Below are 23,696 nucleotides of genomic sequence, written 5' to 3' on the forward strand. Positions count from 1 at the left end.
TCCCTCCTCTAGTTCATCATGTTTCGGAGCATGGGGAGGCATCCTGTGGGCCCGTGGTGCTCCCAGAGACCACGTGTCATAGCTTTGGATGAAGGACTCTCAAGCTTCATGGAAAGGACTTACCCAGCACAGTAATTGTTTCAAATAATTTGATTTTTTTTAAGAAAAATGTAGTGATGGTGATTAAACTGTCATCTAGAAGTTGGACTAAATTTAAATCACTCTAAATTGTAGATGTAAGGAAAAAAAATACTGGCATGTCTTCTGCAATTCCTCTAAAAGACATCTGATTGCCAAATGTGTTACACTGAGTGCTTAGGACAAAGATGGATGGAAAAGCTGTGCTGCTTGAGTCTTGCCCAGAACTGTGGCATCTTGAACATTTATCTTCAGGAAGGAAAAGGCAGAATCGCTCTTGCTATCAGGGAAAAAGTGTATTAGTAATGACACAGTGACCCAGTTTGTTCCCCAGTTGTGTGACAGCTTTGGAAAGATGAGTGACATCCTCATCCTCTGCTGTTCTGCTCTCTCAAAAACACAGTCTCGGCACCCCTGGGGATGAGCTCAGAGGCTTCATCAGGGCTGATACTCCTATTTCTGCTGTGGGTGAGGGGGTTAGATGGTGATATGTGCCTTCCTCCTCCTTCCCAGGTGCTCAGAAAATGAGATAACTGTGCCTCATGGAAGCTCATAGGTGTGTTTCTACCTAGTTTTTTAAAGATGTACTCTTTAAGCTGTTCTGTGATTCAGGGGAACTTAAAATCCTGCAGAATCTGGGCTCCTCTAGGTTGCAGGAAGGAAATCAAAAGCAGCCAAAAAGTGAGTGATCTGTTTGCAAAGAACATACAAAAGTGCTATATCTCTCACTATTTTTCTCCCCATTTCACAGAATGATTCAATCCCTCAAGACGACTTCACGCCAGAAGTGTACAGAGTGTTCTTAAACAACCTCTGCCCTCGGCCTGAGATCGACCACATCTTTTCTGAATTGTAAGGAAAGACTCTCATTGCTTTATTTATTTATTTTTCCCATTCACTGATTTTATGGGCATGGCAAAGTAGGTTATTTATACTGTAGCAGCATGCAGTGCTGGCCAATAACAGATTTAAATGTCAAGCAGGGCTGTTATTTAATCTTGGATCAAGGGTTCCTTCTCTCCCAGGCTTTTACCTCTACTTCTGATGGCTTGAGTTTTAAAGGAATTTGTTCCTAGAGGAGCAGAACTACCAGGTCTTGTTTTTCTGTATTGATCAGGACAGTTTAGGTTTCCAGGAGAGTAAAGAAAGAAGAGTAATAAGCAATAACAGCACAAAATAGGCCTGAGAATATGTATAATCACCCCCAAAAGCTTAATTAAGACTGGCAAAAAAATTCAGTAACTTTTATGATTTGTGTATGATGAATTCACACTGTGAAATTAAATTAGCAGCTGGCTACAACTGATTTCATACATTCAGTTATGAGCTCTGTAACTCCTGGTGCTTCTACCCCTTGCAGCAATCTGTGTACTTCCACTTTCAGCAGAGTCTGATCAATGGAGTCAGAACAGTAAGCAACATGAGAGGAAAGTAATTTCCAAAATACACCCCAAAGCAAATGGTGAATGCATTTTAGCAACATGACTGTGCTCACATCCCCCTTTTGAGGTTGTTGTCCCTAAGGTCGGGGTTTTAGAAGAGCACAGCCCTGTCCCAGTTTGCTCCTCCTGCACCCAGGAGAGGCTTCCCATTGCTCCCTGGCAGGGTAGAACTGGGCCAGGCCTGAGTGCTCCAGACAGCCCTCAGCTCATCTCCTGCCCCAGAGGCTTCCTGGATTTCTATGTGGGCACAACTTGTACCAAACTCTGCTCTTTTCATGGACTCTCTAAATAGACATCTTTTTGCTTGCATTACAGAGCACCTCAAAGCTTTTAGAAGGTTTATAAAAAAAGAAGCGACACAAATTACCAGAATAATGAAATCAGGGCTGCTGTTATTCAGCAGTAAACCCAAATAGTTGGGCCAGGAATGCCAGCAGAGTGTTTGTGGCAAGCTCGTGACTGAATCCTACGGCTCTTTTCTCTTTTACTTTTTAAAAATAGCTTAATTCCAAGAATTCAGAGGAATTAAAGGCTTTTAGCATTGCTCCAAGTCATCCCACTGATGCTTATAATGATGAACATTGTCAAAGATCTTCCTCCTAGATGTCTGGTGAAGAACTTTCGGCAAAATAAATTAGTCCAGAGACATAGTGGAGCAATGTTTTTGTTGTATGATAGTTTTGTATGAATCTTGTTTCAATCTCCTTGGGAAGTTTCAGACACGGAACAAGATTTCAAGGAAATGTATTGAAATTACTTTTCTGTTGCTTCAATTTCTCTCTAGTGGGGCCAAGAGCAAACCCTACCTTACTGTTGATCAGATGATGGACTTCATAAATTTGAAGCAACGGGATCCACGATTAAATGAGATCCTTTATCCACCACTCAAACAAGAACAAGTTCAAGTGCTGATTGAGAAGTACGAACCTAACAGCAACCTAGCAAAGAAAGGTCAGTGGATTTCACACTCCTGCTGTACTCAGAAACAGTTACTCAATTGTCCTACATGCTAAAGCAAAATTTGGTTCAAAATCCAGCTGCTTTCCCAGCTGTCTGCTTTTGGAATCATACAGGCCAGTGAGACATCCTGTGGTACATTTTAAAATGTGTTTGATTGGTATCAGGTGAGGAAGGATAGGGCTGGTTTCCCTGCTTGCTTTGCAGTGTGTGTGATTGACAGAAGAGTTGCTCTAGTATGTGACCCTCAGCAGAAACCTGGCTATCACAATGGCTATTTACTAGCATCTAAAATGTAAAGTTGAAAGAAAAAAATCAGGGACAATGGAACTAAAAGAGTGATAATTCTATCATTTAACAGTACTATTAAGTCTAGGCCTTTGCTTTTGGATAAAATGGTGTACAGTGGAAGATATGAGATCAATTCAATGTATTTCATGCTATAATCACAGAAAACTCCCTTTTGAACATCTCAAGTGTTGTCACTTAGCTGGGCACTTAGCCAAAAACAGCAAAAGAAATCCTGCACAAATCTCTGCAGATTTTTGCTACCACTGCAAGTCTTAAAATAGCATTCAGTTTGTGTCTGCATCCTGTTCTATTCCAATTCACATATCCTAATGATTAGCTGAGCTTTTGATGTGTTTACACCTTAGATGTTTTAGAGGCATGGAAGTATCCTGAAAAACAGATCTAATATGAAAGAAAGATTATTTGGTCCAGAGATTGTGGATCAAAAAATTAGAAAAAGACCCATGAGTCTAGAGGTTAACTGAAGACACTGCCACCTCTCCCTGGAAGCCTTCTCACCTTGACATCTTCCTGAAGGAAATCGATGTCACCATCAATGTTGTCTCTCAAACCCTTCTGATTTTTTCTCTTAAGGCTCCTTATTTTTCTAATCAAATGGAGTGTTTCCAGAGGTTTTGCTTGGGGGGTTAAATCTGCTTCTTGGCCATATTTATGCAAACTGTCTTGACGTCAGTAGGAACAGTACCTTGAGTAAATGGAAGCACGTTGTGACTTCCTTTCTCATCTGTGCAAATATTAGAACTGTGCTCTGTGCTTACCTTATTTCCCACCAGTGGCAGGAAAGTCTGTTACCTAAAAGATCATCCTTGTTACCCAAATATTAGCACTTCATATAAACCAAATAAAGGATTTATTAGAAGGAGGTGTGCTGGTGTGCCAGCAGAATGCCAGAGTCAAAAAGGAATCACCCTCTGACTAGAAATAAGGAGAAAACATGAAACAGCTGAGGACGAAGGGTGCTGTGGTGGTGTTTGCCACCACCCTCCAATGGGATTTAGGGGACACCTCCAGCTTCACCCTGTTTACTTTGGTGCACACATTTGCTGTTCCATAGGTGCCTCTCGTTCTGGGTGTTATTTATGTTACTCTTAAAGAATCAGTTCTCTCTGAAAATGCTGACTTGAACAAGGGAAAGGCAGATCACAGAGAGTTAATTCTTTTAGTGGGATTGTTGTGGGTTTTGTTTTTTTCCCTTTTCAAGCTTGTGCACTGGGGTCCAGCTGGCACAACCTGAGAACCACCTCTGTGCTGAAGAACCACCTCCCTGTCTGGCAGCTGAGCTGCAGGAACTGGCAGCAACTCCAGTGTGAATCCCAAGCTTACTGCCTTAAAATGACAGGAATTGGCTAATCAGGAATGACATGGGGACACAATATTTTCTGTACATCTGCTCTGAGTTGGGAATGCAATTCACTGTATATTAAATGAAGTGTAGGTGTGCATTCATTTCTACACTCATGGAATAATTGTCAAAAAATGCTTTGTGTCTATAAAATGTCACCAAAATGTAACATATTTAGAGTAGTGGTTTAACCTTTTAATATGGTGATCTGTAAAAGGGATGATCACCCAGGCTTCCTGCTGCCAGGGTTGTTGAAGTAAAATTTCCAGACAGTTTTTGGCCAGAAACATGAACACAGGTACCCAGGCAACTTCCAAAAGTGTGATGCATGGGCTTGTTAGCAAGTCAAATTTCATGCATTGAAAAGTTCTTTTCAATAAAATCAGGGATTTTTTTTTTCCTTAAAAATGTAAATCCAAATTTCTGAAGTGGAAGCTATGTGCAGCATCTGACTCCTTCCTCCCTTGTTTGGATAGTGCTAGACCTTCACTTGTCTGATGATTATTCTTCCCAATTTCCTGTCCAAGCTCATTGTCTGTGCACATCCACTGTACCACAATATTCTCTACTAATGATTCTCTCATAGCTAATTAAATTAATTTCTGGTGAGTTGTGCTGTCTCTCACCTTTCATAGCACTATTCAACTGCTTTTAGAATTTCATCATTCCCCTGGTCACCATTGTAGCCCTTTTGCTGCACCTGTTGCTGCTCACCTACACTATTTTGAACACAGTAAGCAAGAGCTGTCCATAAAGTTTTAAATTTTTGCAGCTCTTCAGGTACCTGGTAAAATCTAATGCTGGTGTTGTTTCTGGTGAAGTTCCTGAGGTTACAGAGTTCTGAGTAAAACTCCTGCCCCTGCTTGTCACTGATGTATTTAAGGTGCATTTATTGCTGGGATACGGTGGAGCTTTTGCAAATTCAGCAGATATGTGGGCTTGACATCTGCATAGGTTAAGTGTCTGGACTAGTGTTTTATTGTGGCTCAGGTAAACTGTTGTGATTAATGCTTTGTGTCATGCAGTGAAGGAGATTAATTCACTGCAGAATGTGTTCCCTTATCAGGTGGAAGCAGGAGGAGGAAGTCCCTGGTAGTGCTGAGCAGTCTCTCCCTGTCAGCAGAAGTGTGCTGGGGGCTGTGAGGCTGGAGAAAAATTTACCATATATATGTGTGTTTCCCATTCTACAGAAACATGTGGTTCTTCCTTTACTTAATGATGCAATTAATTTCTGAAAGTTTCTGAGTTCAAAAGAAGCTTTGAGAGCTGAAATCCCAATGTCTCAGTCGAAACCTTGCATTCTGAAACCAAGAAAGTGCTCTGCAAACCACAGAGCCACAGCCCCAGCTCTGGGGGCATCCTGTGACTCCAGGTGTGCAAGAAGAGCTGTACCCACTTACCAGACTGGAAACGAAAGCAGGGAACCAAAGCACAAATCCAAGGTCTGCTAGGGAAAGGAGGTGTGAAAAAACTAAAGCCATAAAATACGTGTTTCCACCATCGTCCTTGGAGAGAGCAAGGCAAGGGTTAGGTTACTATCAGCCTCTATTTTTAGAGTGGTTTTTGTGGTGGAAGATTAAAAAAACAGTGTGTAAGTGCTTTAAGTAATGGCATAAATATGTTTTTTTTTTTCCCCTCTAAAGGATGCATTTATTTAAATATTATCTCTGCTTCTTTAATTTTAGAGGGCCAAACCTTTAGATCTGTACAGAGAAAAAGAGCTTTGCTCTTATATTTCACAGTGTTTCTTTCTCCAGATTTTCTCTCTATCTATTTGCTATGTGTCAGCTTTGGTTTGACATGGATTTAGAAGGATTGTAGAGGAGCTGGTTGCATGACTGTCTCCATGAATTCCAGTATTAATTCTGTTTTGCAGTGCACATTTATTGGTAGTTGTTGCACTGAGTTTTTCTTAGGTAATAAAATAAATTAAGCAATTATCATTAAATTAAGTTATATTTAATTTCATACAGCATCTATTGTATGTATTTTTCCCATGGCAGCCTTAACACCAGGCAGTATTAGCTCCAGCATAAGTGTGTATTTCCTCCTTTAAACTTTTATGCAATTTAAGCATTTTCACCCCACTGCATGAAATTCACCTTTTAGTAACTGTTTAAGAATAATTACACTCTGGATTCTTCTGGTGGCAGAAGGGGGTCATTTCCTAGGTAACACATTTTAATGGCAGAAACAAGCACCATGCAGCCATGGCTCTACTTTTAAGACATACTTCCTAATATTTAAAGCATAAATTCTGACGTATAAATCATTCAGGTAAATGTTTGGGCCTTCTGGTATTAAACATTTGTAGGAAGTGTTACAAAACAGTTGGAATTCTTCGGCCTCCTAATGGAACCCTGGAAAATAAGAATGCTTACCCAAAAGCCCATTAACTTTGGGATTGCCAGTGTTTTCCAGCATTGCAGTTGAACAAGAGAAGAGCTCTCTGCACTGTTTCTGTCTCAAATATTGACAGAACAATAGATCCCAGTTATGATTTATTCCTCTTTGAAATGTTTAAGCCACACAAAAGTTGTAGTCTAGCCCAGGCTCTCAGCAGCAAGTGGTAAGCTAGGCAGCTTACCAGAAAACCCTTTTGTTAAAAAATTGGTTTAAAATATGTATATATCTATGCAACGAATGTTAGTATGGATAACGTGTCAGCATAAATAAGTTAATGGAAACTATTTGTCAAAATGAGTTTTCAAAATATATTTCTGTAATACACTGGAGGTTGCTTTTTCTACTTAAGCTGTAAAATTAATTTCAGACCTTGCAGTTGCTTGGAACATTGCATCTCAAGTGAAAAATTAAATGTAAAAATCTTTTAGAATGGAAAGTCCTCCATAAAAGGATTTTTTGCATCTGCTTTACAGGCAAATTGTGTCATCTTTGAACTGTACCCACTGAAACAGTGATGTGGACTAGTGATAGTGGATTTTGCAACACTGAACACTCTGTTGTTGGCAGTAGAGATAAAGAAAATACCAAAAATATATTTAGGGTTCCAGGGAGGGCAGGTTTCGTGATCTTCAGTGTATAATGCAGATACTTTGAAAGAAGCATGAGCTTTGCAGAAATACATTTTGGACCTAGTATATGGTACCAGGAATAGTTCACTGGTTTCAGTGAAACAGCGCGGAGTGTAAAATGGCCCACACTTACTGTGGAATTTGTCTTCAGAGCTGCAGAGCATAAACTCCTGGTGCCAATGCAGGTTTTGCAGTCAGCCCAGCCCTGTGCTATCCAACATGGAAGTGACCACACCGGTGACTCCTGTTCCACCACCTGGAACCCACCTGATGGGCCCTAGGATCAAACCCTACAGGCAGCCTTCACCCTGTGTCTTAGCACTGGGAATGGCTGAAAGAACATGGAGTGACAGGACCACAAAGCAAACACGGGTTTAGAGCTTTTAGAACCTCATTCCCTCCAGCTGGAGCTTTTGCTCAGAGATGAGAGATTCCTATGTCAACACTGTGTTTCAGGGCTTGTGGAGAGATATTTCCCTGCAGTCGCCTGCCTGTATTGTGTTTGACCCTGCCTCAGACTGTCAGAGCCCATAAATAGAAAACAGTCCAACAGTAAAACTGTTTCTTTTGTGCTTGTTGCTGCCTCTTTTATGGAACACAAGGAAGTATTCCATTTTAGCAGCAAAATTTATTATTTGAAGATTAATATTAGATAGAATTTGTTTCTGAAAATATAAAGGAGCCTGGACTCAAGTGCTGAAGGAAACAAATGTAGATAAAGTTTGGACAAATATGGCATGGTTTGACTCTTCATTATGACTTGTACAAATGCAGAGCTTTCAGCTGGAAAGGGCCCCTGAGGACACAGGGAGTGAAGGCTGCTGGGATCTGCTGGGTGACATCTAGAGCCACAAATGGGCTCGCTGCCATCCCCCTTCATGTGTCATTTTTGGGGTTTGCCTCATCCTTGGGTCGGCTCGACTCAACAGTCAGTCAGTCTGTGCCTTGAGGAGCCAGGCTGATCCTTGAGTATTTTGGGATGTATGGGATCTGTCAGACCAGGGCTCTCAGAGCAATGGAGTCTGGGCCCTGCTTGAACACAGCATCCATATGAGGAAGTTTCCCTTCTGGTGTCAGATGCAGTCATCCAACAATATCCTTAAGCTGGAATACGCCTGTAAATGCAGCGGGGTTGAATGCTGGGAAGGCAGAAAGAAGTGGTGTAAACTAAAGGACAATGTTGGCACAAGAACACACAGGCATCAGGTGGCCTTGAACAAATTTAGGCTGGAAATTAGGAAAACTTTCCTAACAATATGGTCCTGGCACAGAGTACCAGATAGTACAGAGAGCAAAAAAAGTGATTGTTATTAGGAGACAGCTCAAGTTGTTTATGGAAGGGATTGTCCACTGCAGTGCCTGCAGCTGCAGAATCAAGTTTAAAGAACAGATAAGGAAGGCCCTTTAAAGGGACTAAAATCCCTTCTTTTCAGTTTATTTGCACAGTCTTTGCAGTGCCACCCCTTTTTCTTTCCCCCTTCTCTTTAATATTAATCTATTTTCAGCTGCAGGAGATTCTGGAAGTAAAAATGTCACCTGTGATTTTTCTCTTTTAGATTTTTTTCAGCACTTACAGCACACTGATGCTCTTATCCCTTCCTGTGATACTACAGGGCAGTCTTTTTGGCAAGTGCATTAATAGCTTATGTAGAGAAGTATCACTTAACAGAACAAAATACATATTTTTAGATGTCTTTTAGATGTCCAATTTAGCAACTGGAAGTGAGCCAGCATTTAACATTATTCCATCTCCCAGGATTACTCTGAGGTATTGTACAGAGCAAGACAGTGACAAATTCCAGTGATGTCCCTCTTTCAAGTCTGTCAGAAATAACTGTAGTATTGCTGGGATGAATGGTGTTTTTATCTGCCTGATTTAAATCCTTTCCACTCAGCTTGCTTAGAAATTTGCCATGTTGCAAAGTGCTTATTCCACTGCTAGCTAGGGACTGGTGTAAAGGTGGTTTTGTAGTGGTTATGTGGATTTAACTGGATCTAAACTAACTGTTTTCTGATAGCCTGTAAGGGATATCCTGTCAGAAGGAATTTCTACTACATCTCTGCTGAGAAGTCAAGAGCAGAGGATGGGTTTTGTGGCTGTAAAACTCTGCTTCAGTCTTGAGACATAGGAGAGATTGCTTGGGGTTTTCCCCCACTCCTTAACAATTACTGGTTATTTAAGTTTGTATACATCTGCCTGCTGAAGTTTTAGAAACTGCTCCAAGACTTGTTTTCCTTATCACGAAATCTCTGCTTACCAGAATCTCTGAACTGTGACCACGCATTGTAACAGCAGAGGGCTTTAAATCTGCTGCAGGCATTGAAACGATCAATATCCATCAAAATAAATGTGTTTCCAAGGTATAAATTCTAAGGAAGAAAAAATGTTGAGTGCTTAGAATCTTCCCTGCTTCAGTGTATGTTTTGCTGTTTTCTAGCATTACTGGAGAAAAAAATACCTCCTTTTCATAGGCTGTGTAGCCCCTGTGGATTAGAGCCCTTCCTTCCCGAGAGCCTGAAAAGGGCTGAAAAAAACCTATGACTTCTAATAAAATAAGTAAATAAGTGCCCACACTCAACATTGCAGTTGGCTTTAAAATCTTGTTCATTCCAGATGGTTCATGCCTACAGGCACCAGTGAGATTTGGAAACTTGTTTTTTTCCTCATTCTTCCTTTCCCTTGGAGATGTCAGCGTCCGTGGAATGCTCCTGAAGTTTTAATTCTGATTTAAGTAGATTTGCTGTTTGGCATGGCTTGTGTGGAAGCTTGTAGGAAATATTTCTTCCCTGGAGTGAATTAAGTGTCTTGGGCTGTGGTGCCTCATCTTGATAGTTCAGAAAAGTGGTTTTCTATCTGCAAACATTTTCTTGCCACTCCCCAAAAAAGATAAATAATTGTATCCACTCTTGGTTTTCTCTGTGCACTTGTACAGATGTTAAAGTGGATATGATAGCTTCATTAGAATGACAAGCATTCCTGATTAGACACGCTGAACTCTGCTTTACTTGACGAGCCTTCCTCTGCACAAAGCTCTGGATCGCAGTGTCCTTGGGCATGCGATATTTCTGCATTGATTATTGGATACTGAGCAAGCTCTTTTATGTTGGCTACTTAGACACAACGTGTGCCTTGCTGTGTTTTCCCTCACTAACTTGCCATTCAGTAAGCATTTATCCTGATCTTGTATCAGGATAAATCATATATATAGGATAATTCATCCTGATCTTGTATCATTCTCTCTGTTCACATCTCCCTGTATCTTATTGGGCTATACCCATTCAAGGCTGCTCTGTTCCTTCCTTATGGAGGGAGTTTTCCATTTCTGTTTCAAGAACATTTTCCCCAAGACAGCTTGTTTTGGTTTGTGGCCAGGTAACTCTAATTACAGAAGGTATTTCAGCGACTATAACTGAGGGCAGGATTGGATCTATTATGTTTTCCTCCAAGTTTAGAGAAAGGAAATGAGATTTGAACACAACAGGATATTGTTCTGCTTTGATTTTAAAGGATTTAAGCAATGAGACAACCAATAAATTCACTGCAAGACTGTTTCCTAGCACGCTTTGTTGAAGCACTGCCAAGCTTTTTCAGACACTCACCCCAAGTTTTATAGTGCTTACTCTGGTGTCATTACCTGTTTAATTCCTTTTTATTAATCACCTTTTTTGATATAGCTTCTTATCCAGATGGGTTGATGGTTTCTGTGTCTCATCTTCTTCTCAGGGTGATAGGTTCCTAGGCATTTTCTTCCCTATTCACCTCTGTATTTTGGATTTTTTTTTGCTCTAGTGATTAGCTGTGTAGCTTGAATTGTTATTTGTGTGTTCTCATTTGATTTGTGTCCCATTTACGTGGTTTGTTACAGCTTTGCCCTCTTGTTTTGCTAACAGCCACCAGAGAAGTGTCTGTTTTTTAAACCCTGTATTGTTGATTCTACTTTTTCACATTACTAAGGACTTTATGAAACCAGACCTACCGCTGATCAGTGTTCAGCCTCTGGACATTTTGTGTGGTTCAGCTTTCAAATTTAAAGAAACCCTGATATTTTAAGCTGACCTCAGTTTATTTCTGTCTGAACTTTTTTGCTGATTAGTTTTTCCAATTATGAAAAATCTGAGTTTAAAACTTCATTAAATGCTTCACTAATAACCAGATGCAGTAATTCAGATATACTGCTGTTCCTCTACTTATTAATTTGATAAGGTTGTCTGACTAGTGTGAATTTTTGCCCTTACTGATCATTGAGAGAACTGCTAAAATGGAGGAACTACTGATGATTTCTGCCCATGGTGTGTAAATGGTGGTTGGTACTCAGATTTTGATGTATCTGCAGATCCTGACCTGAGGCCTGAGAGTCTTTGCCATCCTCACTGTGTTTTCTAAAACAAAGCAGCACTAAGATAACTGGGGTGAAGTCTAGTAACCCACTTGTGGGGTTGGGTCTTTTCAGTCTGGGCTGAGCTCATACTGTGTTTTCTCCTTGTGATGACTTTGCCACTAAGAGTGGCAAGGAGTGGACAGTGCAACGGGACAATCCTGTCCTGGCCTGGTTTGAAAAACTAAATACAGCAGAAACTCCAGTTACCCTATAGCAATGTAGTAGTAGAACCTGTGTCTGGAAAGCCAAGCAAGTTTCAGCATCACTTGGATGCAAATGGTGCAAGTGCCACCAGAGCAGCTCTGGCATGTTGTGTCCCACACAGTGTGAATTTTATGTAAATTCATCTTGTGAGCATCTCTGCTGGTTCACAAAGCTAGAGAGCAGACAGTAGCTAATGTGTGCCCAGTGTCAAGAGACACACCAGGATTCTATGCATCCTACTCCATGAGATGTTAATACCTAATGAGCTGTAAATTGCAGTGCTTGTTTGTGAGAGAGAATTCCCAATGGGACACGATTTACAGATCTCTCACTGGATTATCAAGTATCTGCTTTGCTTGTTGGATTCTTATCTGCAAATTGAGAGGATTGCTCAGTTATGTGGGATTACAGCAAATGTGATTATTGTTACAGATTGCATTGTAATAAACCTGATTTCAATGCCAGACAAAATACTACCGCAATTCTGTGCTGCTGACTGGGAGATACAAGGTGCCAATTAATTGTCTCACTTCCTTTTTGTTTGTTTTCTTTTTTACTTTAATAACATCTCTTGGCACAATCGTGCTTTCCAGTTACATTATAACTGAGTGGCTAACAGCATGGGTGTAAACAAATGGAAAGCACTATGAAGTTTGCAAATATACAGATATAAATGTTTAAGATCCATGTGACCTAACCTGTTTACTGTGGACAAGCAAATGGATATTTTAATTGTCGTACAGATCATCCACAAATTTTAAGGGACAAGTGAAGGCTGTTGTTAAAGTTGCAAGAATGAAATGCAAAGAAAAGTGTTCACATACGTTGTGTTTTCTGCTGTCTGCTATGCTTCTCTTGTTTTCCATCCCAAGACTTTTCCTGGGGCACTGGAAGACTCCTAGGAGCAGGCTGGGCAGAGCGTAGGAAAATTAAGTAGCTGCACATTCAGCATACCTGCCAAAATAAGGGGATGAAGTTTAGATCAAGCAGTTGTTTGAGAAGTTAGCTGCACTTTTATTAAATCTCCCCCAGACTCCTGCACTGCTGGTGTTTTGGTCTTGACCCTGGACCTCTGCAGAGGGCACTGAACTTCAGGAGAAGCTTCTTTAGGAATCTTGACCCTGCTTTGAACCCTGATGTCTTTTAACAGGTGTTGAGTGAACAGGGCTCATGTTGAGGATCTGGCAAGCTCCCAGGGACACAGGAGCATTTCCATGTCCAGGGCAACATGCTGGTCATGGTGGCTGCTAAAGGGCTTGGGAAAGCAGGATCTTGTCAAGTACCCTGTGTCTTATTAGGCAGTGGGAGAAGGATTTCTCTGTCAAAAGCAACCTGTGCTTTTTACAGCCCTGGAAACTGCATGGGAACAGTTTTCCATGAGGCTGTCTCCTGTGTCTGCCCTAGCACTGTCACAGGCCCCACAGGAGAAATGTGCCCAGTTCTCTGGATATGGTCAAACAGGACTAAGAAGAGTCTTGTGATAACACAGTAAGTTTTCAAACAGAGGAGCCTCTGAGAAGTATATTCACCAAGTACAGTCCATCCTGTCAACCATTTCAGCTGGCTGGAATTCCTGCTTCATGGCAAATGTGTGATCACCATCTCCCAGGGATGGGGATATTCCAGATCTTAGGAGCTACAGAAGAAAATATTTTGATTGATGAATGTTGACAAGATCTAAAAACCATAGAAAAGAGGATTCACATAATTACCCCTGGAAATTCTGTGAATTTTCGATAGATCATTTGCCAGAAGTGTGTCACCTGCCTGAAGATTGATGCCAGGAAAAAGGATCTGGGATAATAGAAGTAGCTTCTGTTGTATTTAAAGCAGACAAATCGTGACTAGAAAGGAGCCTTGATACTTGATACTTGTGGAGTTACTTTTTTATGTGGTTTTCTCTTAATCAGGAATGTTAATGTATTTAATCAATTGTACTAGATCTTGAAAGGTATGGGATCATGTAGCTGGAGTTAATAAGGAATTATTGTGAAACGCATAGAAATTGCCACTTAATTTGTGCTTTCATTTTTCTTTTTCCCTCCCTTGTAACTATTTAGGAGCAATTAGGTGGAGCCAGGGATGCAGAAAAAGATCAAGCTGCACAAACACTTCCCGTGTTTCATACAATGAAGCTGATCACAATCAGGAAATTCAATAGAACTTCTCAACATATTCCTCTTCTAGTAGGAAATTACTTCTCCTTCCTATAAAATTGTAATGAAAAATTGCCAGATTCTGTTGACTTCACTTGGTTCCCAGTATGGTGGTTCTTTTTTAATCCCTGCATCAATTCCACCATGCTGAAGGCTGCATGGAGCAGCAGTTTGAGGTGTTCTGTGGAACAATTCACTAAGAAACTGCTTCACATATTTCTGCATGAGTTAACAAATACAGAGAGAGGCATAGAGAGACATTTCCAGACTTTGCAGTGCCTTTCCAAACTCTTGGAAGTTTTTAATTTGGGTACATTTATAGAGTTAGATCAAAGTCTAGATAATCTTTATGCAAGTGTGCAACTACACATTTCTAATTTTGCAGTATTGGGAATGTCTATGACTAAGAAAACAATAGACACTTTTGTATTTCTCCTCCACACTTGTTCTTATATTTTCAGACCTGTTCCAGTGCACAATAAAAACATTAAAATGGATCTGTTATTTGCTTGGCTGGCACTAAACTTTAGCTGGCCACTTATGCGTGCTTTGGGAATCAAGTCAAAAATATGCAAAGTGTGAGGTGAAAAGTGTGAAATGTGAGGGGAAAATGCGCAAAGTATAAGGGGAAAAAGTGCAAAGTGTGAGGGGAAAAGTGCAAAATATGAGGAGGAAAAGTGGAAGATGTGAGGGAAAAAGCAAAGTGAGAGGGGAAAAATGTGAAGAGTGCAAAAGGGCAAAAGTGCAGAAAGAAGTGTAAAGTGAGGGGGAAAGTGCACAATGTGAGGGGAAGAAGTACTAAATGTGAGGGGAAAATGGGCAAAGTGTGAGGGGAAAAGTGTGAAGCGTGAGGAAAAAAGGACAAATTGAGGCAGGAAAAGTGCAGTGTAAGGGGAAAAGTGCAAAATGTCAAGGAAAAATGGAAAGTGTAAGGGGAAATAGGGCAAAGTGTGAAGGGAAAAACTCAAATGGAAAAGTGCAAAATAGGAGGAAAAGTGGAAAGTGTGAGGGAAAAACAGCAAAGTGTGAGGGGGGAAAAGGGTCTAAGAGTGAGGGGCAAAATGCAGTGAGGGGAGATGTGCCATGTGTGAAGGGGAAATGTGAAAAGTATGAGAGGAAAATGTGCAGAGTGTGAGGGAAGGAGGACAGAGTGAGAGGGGAAGATGAGGAAGCTCTTGCCCTCTTCAGCAGGAGGTGTCTCAGTGGCACTGAGTGACTTGTGTTGAACATTTCAATTGGCCAGGTACCTTAGGAAAAAGGAGGCATTTTTATGTTTGTGCTCGTTTTAAGTGTTTTAGTAAAGCACTACTGAGTGACCCCATAGGGAGGAAAATTGTAATTAATCAGGTAAATTAGAGAAGAGGCATTTGAAGGGGAAGAAAAATAAATTTCTTGTGCTGGCAAGAAACAGCACAAGAAGCTTACAGAAGGGTCTCGCTGAGGGCTGTAGCTGCTGACATGGCTTCTGCTGTGGTTACACAGATGTGAGTTCCATCTGAAGAAGACATCAGATCAAATTTAACATGGCAGTGGTGAGAGAAAAAGACAAGCCAATTAACTCTACAGCACAATAGATATGTCTTGAAGTTTCATCAAAATTTTAGGGCTAAGATAATTTTAATAAAAAAAGCCAGAAAAAGAAAAAATGTGAATCTGTCATGTTTCTGTTCTCTTTGCATTATGGGTTTCTTGTCTCTCTAACTTTTTATACCTAAGCATACTATTAAATCTTTCTGTTATAAATCCAAAGATAAAAGATGACAACTGTAATCGAAACAACTGAGCACATATTATTTTTTCTTGCCAGTGTCTGTGTAAAGGTGTAATATGTTTAAGGAAACAGAGAAGAAATCTTACCACTTCATTGATACTAATTTTTTTGGATGACTTCCACCAAATATCGTCCTCTCTGTCATTGGCCTCAGAATATTATTGACATTGGTCACAAACAATCTACTCTTTACTATACAGGACACAAAGCCCCTTTGACATCTGCCATCTCCATTCTGCAGAAAGACTCTCGCTAGTGCAGTATTGGCTGTAATTGAATTTGCAAATTGCTTCACTTTCTGCAATGCTGGCTGTTTAATTGTGATAGGGGAAATGGCGTTCTAGAGCCGTGAGCTCAGACAAGTGCATAACTCAGGGGCTGCCTCATTATATGTGGCAATAATGCTCACTGTGATGTGTGTTAACACCAGCAGCAATGCACAGGAGGACCACTCCCTCTGAACATCAAGGCCCCTGTTTGTCAGGTGCACTCTCAGGATTAGAACATTAAGATCACTTTGAAAACTACATGTGCACAAACCAACCTATCTGTGTAACAAAATGTGAGTGGCAGCTATCCCATTCGGATCTTAACTGTTTTTCCCTCTATTATTTCACTTGGTATGCATACACAACATATTTTCTACCTATAACCCAGTAAACTTGGTGCAGAGTGATCTCTTAGGTGGATTTTAGGTCAAGCTAACTCCATGATGGCACCTAGTACTGCTGGCATTCTCTGGTAGATTGAGGCAGTGGAAAGCTTGTTCCTAAACCTTTAGTTTCATGAAAAATCTCAGTGGTGTTTTTTTTTTCCCTGATTGTCACCTTCTTACATTTTTTCTTCTGGAAAGAAAAGTATATGGGACTCCATCTCTGGATGATTACTTACCCTATAACAAAGCAGCTGTGGAGCCTGACAGGATTGCACTCAGATTACAGCCTTAAAATAGGGGATGGACTTGATGTTTTTCTTTCCAGCCACTTAAAGTTGTTGTCATAAGAATGAATGACAATTGCATTGCTCTATATTGTTACTGCATTTCTTCTCTTATGAATAAGTCTGTTTAATGCTACCAGTCCTGGGTTGTTATGAAAATAAGGATATGCACTTAATGCACATGTTTACAGCTGTTTTATCTTTTCCTCTCTGAGCAAGAGCCAAATCAGGTCCAAACACAAATTTTAAGTAAATTCTTTACATTTTTACAAGATGCAGTATTTGCATCATGTGGTTCTTAGCTTTTAAAAGAAAGGAAAAAAAAAAAAGAAAAAGGCAGTTTTGTCTGCTCCTTAGCATTCTAGAAAAATATGTATAAGTTTATATATTTTAGTATTAAAAGGGTTTGGTCCTGAAAGGAAGAGACTAGCAAAGTCAGGAGTAGAACTGAAATCTTTAAATTTTCAATGCTATCAACAGGCAAATGAGATTTTTCTTTAACAGACTGTGCAGAATATTTTGGGTTGGGCACAAGAGGTAAGAATTTCTCATTGTTGGGAGTCACCAAACATGTAGTTCAGAGGTACAGAACACCTGTTTTAGGTGCTGAAATAACTGAAGATATGTGGTTGAGTAAACAGATGAAATTCAGATAAAATAGAAAAAAATACCAGGCAAAGAAAAATGTCTCAAATTTGTTCAATTAAGCAATAATCTTCACTTTTAGACTACTGCATTTCTTTTTAGTCTAAATGTACAATTCGACACCCTAAAGTCACCTTTATGCAGAACGCCTGATAGCCAAATTCCTCCTGATGTAGTAAGAATAGCTCCACTGAGATGAATGGGGATATTTGAGCTGAGGAGAGGACTCAGCTTTCTAATTTGACAGCAGCATATGAAATGTTCATTTATGTTGGCACTGCAGTGAGATATCATTTAGAAGACAAATATAAAAATTACAAAATAAAGCTTAGTTCCCACATGAAAGGTAGTTCATACACACATTGAACCAAACTCCAAAGAGGCCAGAGTTACCTGTGTCTGTAGAAGGCTTCTTGGTTTCTCCTGGAAAGTGTGCTTTGTTTTGTCCCCCAAAGACCCCTTAATGGGCTTAAATCTATTTTCACTGTAACTCTGGTCAGCCCATGCTCTTGATTTTATGTAGATGCTGATTATGAAGTGATTTGTCTTTGTTACAGGTAAGGGGATGTGTGTTACCAGCGACTTGTATGACTGAAAATGAGGTAGTAATAATAAAAGAATATTGGATAACTAGGTGAAAGCCAGGCTGATGGTTATGTAGTCTTACACACTTTTGTGTAAGTCTATATTGAATTTATCTGCATGTCACAGAATCTGTAGTTTAAATTAATTGGTGCTTTCCCTGGGTATGTGTTTCTCTCAGGACAGATATCCGTGGATGGATTTATGCGGTATCTGAGTGGAGAAGAGAACGGTGTCGTTCCACCTGAGAAACTGGATTTAAATGAAGACATGTCTCAACCACTGTCACACTATTTCATCAACTCCTCACACAACACCTACCTCACAGGTACTGAAATGTTGGACAGATCTAATGTCTTACCTTGCAAAAATTCCAAGTGGATTTTCAGTGGTAACAAAAAATACACTAAAATCATTGGCATTAAACAGATGATGGAGTTCGGTCACCACGGAAGCAAGAGTGGCATTTGACTTTTTTTGCAGCTGCAACACATATGCATCAAATATACCTTTATTAACACGTGAGTGAGCAGCAGTTTTGTTGCTCAGATAAGGCCTGGTCAGAAACCCAGTGAAGTCCCTGGAAAGTTTCCCTCAAACGGGATTTCAGATTAAGGCCCATCTTTAGGGAGGAGAATGAACATTTTACTTTTTATGGCAACAAAGATAGCAAGGCAAGTGTGCAAAGCAGAATATGGGAAACATCTCTGTAGCTCATAAATTTGCCCCTAAACATTAAATCTGGTAGCTTTCTGTGCTCCATGAAATTCACTTTGATTCAGAGATTAGGGAGGTTCCAACGTGGCACATAACTTTTTGACAGCCCATAAATGTAAGGAGGAGCGATCTGTTCCCTGACAATATCTAATATCTGAGCTGAAACTTTTAGGTGCTGTCATGTTTTTAAAAAGGCTGAGCACCCAGAAGCTCCTGTTAATTAGAGTTACAGTCTGAATTGTATTGTTTGCACAGCAAAGTCAACAATGCTTTAAGACTCAGAAAAAGCTAAGGCTGTTTAGGAATTCAACTTGGCATTCGTTTTCTAATCCAAGGTTCTGTTAACTTGTGAGAAAATAACTGTAAATTTACTATTTTAGTTTGGTTTACGTAGGAACAAATGTTTTGGGCAAGCAGATGTACACAGGGGGTTCTCTCCTGTTTGATTTGATGTTTGCTTTGTCCTGTCGTTTGCTATGTTTAACTTAAAAAAATTATGCTGCACTGAATGCTAAATATGTGGTTCTTACTGCTATTAACAGACTGGCCTTAACTGATCAACTCCTTCAGAATGCCAGTATGCCAAAACATAAACAGCCCCGGACAGTAGTAATGCCCACTTCAAACAGACCTCATGGGAGTTATTGTCATCTGCTTTATGTTTGTTACAGCTCTTTCTCCAGCACCTTCGCCAGCTTTCATAGAGTTAATGAGCTGCCATTGTTTCCATTAGACAACATTTTTCAAGGGTTTATATCTCTGCTGTAAAACGTGTTTTGTGCTAGAACTTGTCACATAAGTATTTATTTTGACTGCAATTTTCTTTCTCTGAATTAAAAGAAACAAAAATCAGTGTGGCCACTTTTAAGTTATGATTCCAATATGCAGAAATTTATGCTCTTTGATGGAGCGAAGACATGGCCAAAGCAAAAGCAATTTTTAACGATGATGTTTTGCAGACCTCTACCTCTATTATGGACTTTGTTCTGTCACTGAGGATTAGTTGATGCTTAAGCCAAATGCTGCAGCTTTATACAGGTATTCTGGAAGAGAACAGTAAATTTGTAGTACCAAGTGAGAAGCACAGGCCCACAGGAGGTTTAAAGACCATGCAATTTAAGGTTGATCTGAAGAGATAAAATACTGCTCTTCCCCCTACCAGTAGGAATTTATAGCCAGGTCCATACCACAGATTTTTATCAGGGCTGGTCAGGACAGAGATGTGTTCCAAAACTTTAGAGGTACAAAAGCCAAAACCCAAAGAATTAAGGATGGGAATTTATGATTAGTCCAACCTACTCAAATTTTTTAACTGCATTACAAGTAACCTCACATATTTAATTATTTACCTTGACACTTGCTACATTTGCTTTGACTTGTATGTGAAAGTCTGCAGATCATCTCAGATTGCATTTACTGGTTTCTTTGCCTGCATTTCCAAGTAACTTCAGAGGTTATATTTGGAAACATGATCTTCAGTCTTAATTTGACAAAATATTCCTAGCTTAGTAAACTGGGGAGAGTAAATCAGGATAAACCCAGGGGATAGTGCAAGAGAAGTCTGAAACTCTTTCAAATTTCTGTTCAGAGTGCATGAAAAGGAATTTCATATTTATGGGCACTAAACACAAGCCCTTCCCTTTTATTGGGATCATTATGTTCACTGAATGTGTGGCAGCTGGCTGACAATGGAATTAATTATTTGATTTTTATCTGTGCATTACAAAAACCAACAGCCTGGGATTTTGCTCTGAACCTACATTGACCACAGCAATCATATTCCCACTTGCTTTCTTCCAACAAGGAAATAATATTAATAAAATTAATGGCGACAGGCTATTTCTTTTCCCAAAAAGAGCTTAAAGGATCTGTTCAACTGCTCATGGCTTTGGAAGGGAAACCTTGGAAGCACCTTTGCCCTGACTGAGGCCATGAAATAGCAACTAGTCATGTAATAATTATTCGGACAATAAGAAAATCATTCAGCCTGGCATTACTTTATGATTACTGAGCTTAATGCCCTGCCAATTATCTCTCCCTTTGTTAGTTTTTTTTTTAACCCAGAAAAAGCATGCACAAAGAAACATTATAACATAAAAAGCATCATATGCAAACTCCAAATTTATTTTAATTATGCTAATCATTTTCCTAGCCTTTAATATAAACCCTTGGCAGTACATCAAGTCCTGATTATTTATTTAGAAGTGTTACTGCTTTCTTTTTTCTTAGGGATATGTAATTTTTAAGAACAAAGGTAAAAACCCATGAAGAAAGAAGTGATTTGCAGTGAATGTAGGCTAACTTAAAGAAATGTCATCTTTGAGAAACTTTTTTTACTGTCTCATCTTTTTTTCTCGCTGGTATCATAATTATTTCTTTATTCCTTTGAACCCTTAAAGTGAACCCTGCTTTTTCCTGGAGTCTCACCTCAGGTTTCTTCCATGGGCACAGTGGGGAGTGATTTTGCAACGGTTCTTTCAGCAGCAGCCAAAGTCAGAGACAAATGATGACATTTCACACTCAGCTTTGCATGTTTTGAGGCTGGGCAACTTACTGTTGTTTATGGGAAATACAAAATACTAAAATCACACGCCTTCAACACATGTTTTGGCTAAAAGGAACAATAATCTCAGCAATAGGTTGCTGAGATATCAGCTGAGCACCTGTGGCCCATGTGGGACTATCCCATCCACCCTCAGCCTCTGCTTTCCTGCTTACAATTTGGCATTTCAGATGTTCCTAGAAAAATGTCTCATGAAGGGCAGTTCTCTTTTCTTTTGCTGCCTGTGACCTTTCATCTACCATGCTCCAGCTCTTCTGTTCTCAGTGCTTCCTCAGTCCTCACTGTTGCTGCTTATTATCTGCATTCAGCACTTCCTTGAAACCTTCTTCACCTTCAAAGCCTCCAGAAGAGTTTCCAAGCTGACAGCACCATACGGAAGGGGTGGAAAGCTGGGTGACACCTTCCTGCTGCTGGCCTCACATCCTGCTGTGGTCCAGTGTGAAATGTTAAAAACAACAGGCGAGGCTGAGAGCCTGATTCTGGCTGACATACAAGCAGGAGCAGAGTGTGTCACAGTGTAGGGTCTGATCCACTTGTCCTGCGCATGGTGAAATAGCTCAGGAGGAAAATTAATTCAGATAAATGGGCTGTGTCTAAAAAAACCTCAGCTGCCAGCACCTTCTGTGGCTGCTGGAGTGAGGAGCCAGGCTCCCAGCAGTGTGGGGCTCTGAGTTTGCACACTGCAAACCCCAGTGTGTGATCCAGGGCACCGAATGCTTCTCCAGGACTTGTCTGGAGAGAGGAGATGTAGCAATTCATGTTCGTGCCCAGCAAAGGATACAGGCACCTTATGCTGGGAGAAACTGTTGGAAGACAGGGAAGAAGCAGCCTCTGATTCTAGAATAGTGAAAAGTCAGGTGATTCCAAATAGATGGATCCCAAAATCTCCCAGTTTGGGGAGGAAAGATGTCTTAAATAGATAGCAACCACATTTTAACTCCATATATTGCAAATAATTTTCACTTGGAAAAACAGTGGTGGATGAACCCAGTGAGGATGCACTTCCTGAGAAATGAGCAGCTTAAAGTTACAGAAGTGTGGAAGTGGTCTGTGTGGGAAACCTAGATCATATCCTCAGCTTAGATCAGTCAGCACTGGCTCATTTTTCATAATATCCTGTCAAGTATTATTTAGCTGATGACATTTTTCAGAAAAGTGAATTTTTTGTCAAAATCCATTTCTCCTTACCCCACATAGGGTGATGGGATGCAAATATTATGCATGGAATTACTGTAGACGCTACTTATATTGTAGAAGGGAATACATAATGCTTTCAATTTACAGTATTGAAAAATTGAACTGTATCAGGCTATTAAAAATATATTGGAAGTTTTCCCTTTAGTGTCTGTGTTATAACATGCATTTTAGAATGCAAAAGGGGTATTTTAAACTAAATGCAAACAGGGACTCGCACAATAGAAATTTCTAAATAATGTATGCAAAACCTCCACATTTGGGAGAACATTTCACATATCTGTATTTCAGAAAAATGAGCTGTTGGAACTATTAAAACATGTGCTAGCATTTTACACTCTGCCTGGGGGTCTTTCTGAAGGTTGTATGGTTTGGAGGTTGAATATCCTCTTATCCTTTGCAGGAATCCTTCCAAAACGTCTGAGCCTTACTAATATAATAAGGTGGTGTGGGAAGTGTCATATGGCAAGTGATGCATGTCATTATTTACTTAAGTACTTTGGAAGGTGAAGGGATCTTGTAGCCCAAAACACTTAGCACCAGCAGTCTCTTGGGAAACAGAGTTTGTTTATCCAAACTCTTAAGTGCTCTGAGGGAAAAGGAAGACAACATTAGAACAGTTTTCTATGTGAAAGTGGGTTTTTTTAGGCAGTAGAGTTCAGTGGTTCCCTATGAGAGCCAAGATTTCATAAGGAGATGCTTAGGGATAAGTACATGAAAATGTGAGTTGTTATTCCCTGATCCATACTTTTGCTTGTTTGCATCCTGCAAAGAAAAAGAACCACTACTTAACTCAGATATTGGAATTGCACCAAAAAGGTTTTTGTGTGAGGAAAGATAATCTGCCATAATCAAAGGTGAAACAGGGAAAAGCTAATTTCCAAAAGAAAAAGAAAAAAAGAGACATGTTGTCACTTTGCTGACTCCATTTGGATTTTCAGAGCTTTCCAGCCCTGGCTAATTTCTTCTGTTATTAACAGATATTTCTCACTGGTTTCAGCAGGAACTGAGAATTCTTATGGATTTCAACAGGAGTAATGTTAATACCTTGTGGAGTATTTATGATTGTTCCACCTCATGTATCAGACAGAAACTGTAAACAGGGATTTTCAAGTAAGCGGTTCTGTTACACAGTTTTTAGTGCAAGGTAAAAAAAGAGCAAAAGCAGACAATGCCGTTTTGTGAAGCAAATCCCAAAATGGGTATTTCCCAGCATAAAACCTAAACACAGAATCACAGAGACAATAAAATGAGAATTCATCTGCATTGTAGTATATGCCAGTCTAGATGAAGTATTTATATGTCCCCAGTCAGCAAAGA

At 40.0% G+C, this 23,696-nt stretch overlaps 1 protein-coding gene across 4 annotated transcripts in view; it reads left to right on the forward strand.

The window, feature by feature from the left end:
• Window positions 1–23,696, forward strand: part of PLCB1 (phospholipase C beta 1) — a 343,204-nt gene that overhangs the window by 221,642 nt on the left and 97,866 nt on the right. For all 4 annotated transcript variants that reach the window (XM_021540293.3, XM_085577017.1, XM_021540294.4 and 1 more), the window contains exons 8-10: window positions 890–990; window positions 2,365–2,531; window positions 18,084–18,230. In XM_021540293.3, coding sequence (XP_021395968.1) covers window positions 890–990; window positions 2,365–2,531; window positions 18,084–18,230 — 415 coding nt within the window. The remainder of the gene's footprint in view (window positions 1–889; window positions 991–2,364; window positions 2,532–18,083; window positions 18,231–23,696) is intronic.

This window comes from Lonchura striata, chromosome 3 (assembly GCF_050655825.1).
Source record: "Lonchura striata isolate lonStrDom1 chromosome 3, ASM5065582v1, whole genome shotgun sequence".
NCBI classification, from domain to species: Eukaryota; Metazoa; Chordata; class Aves; order Passeriformes; family Estrildidae; genus Lonchura; species Lonchura striata.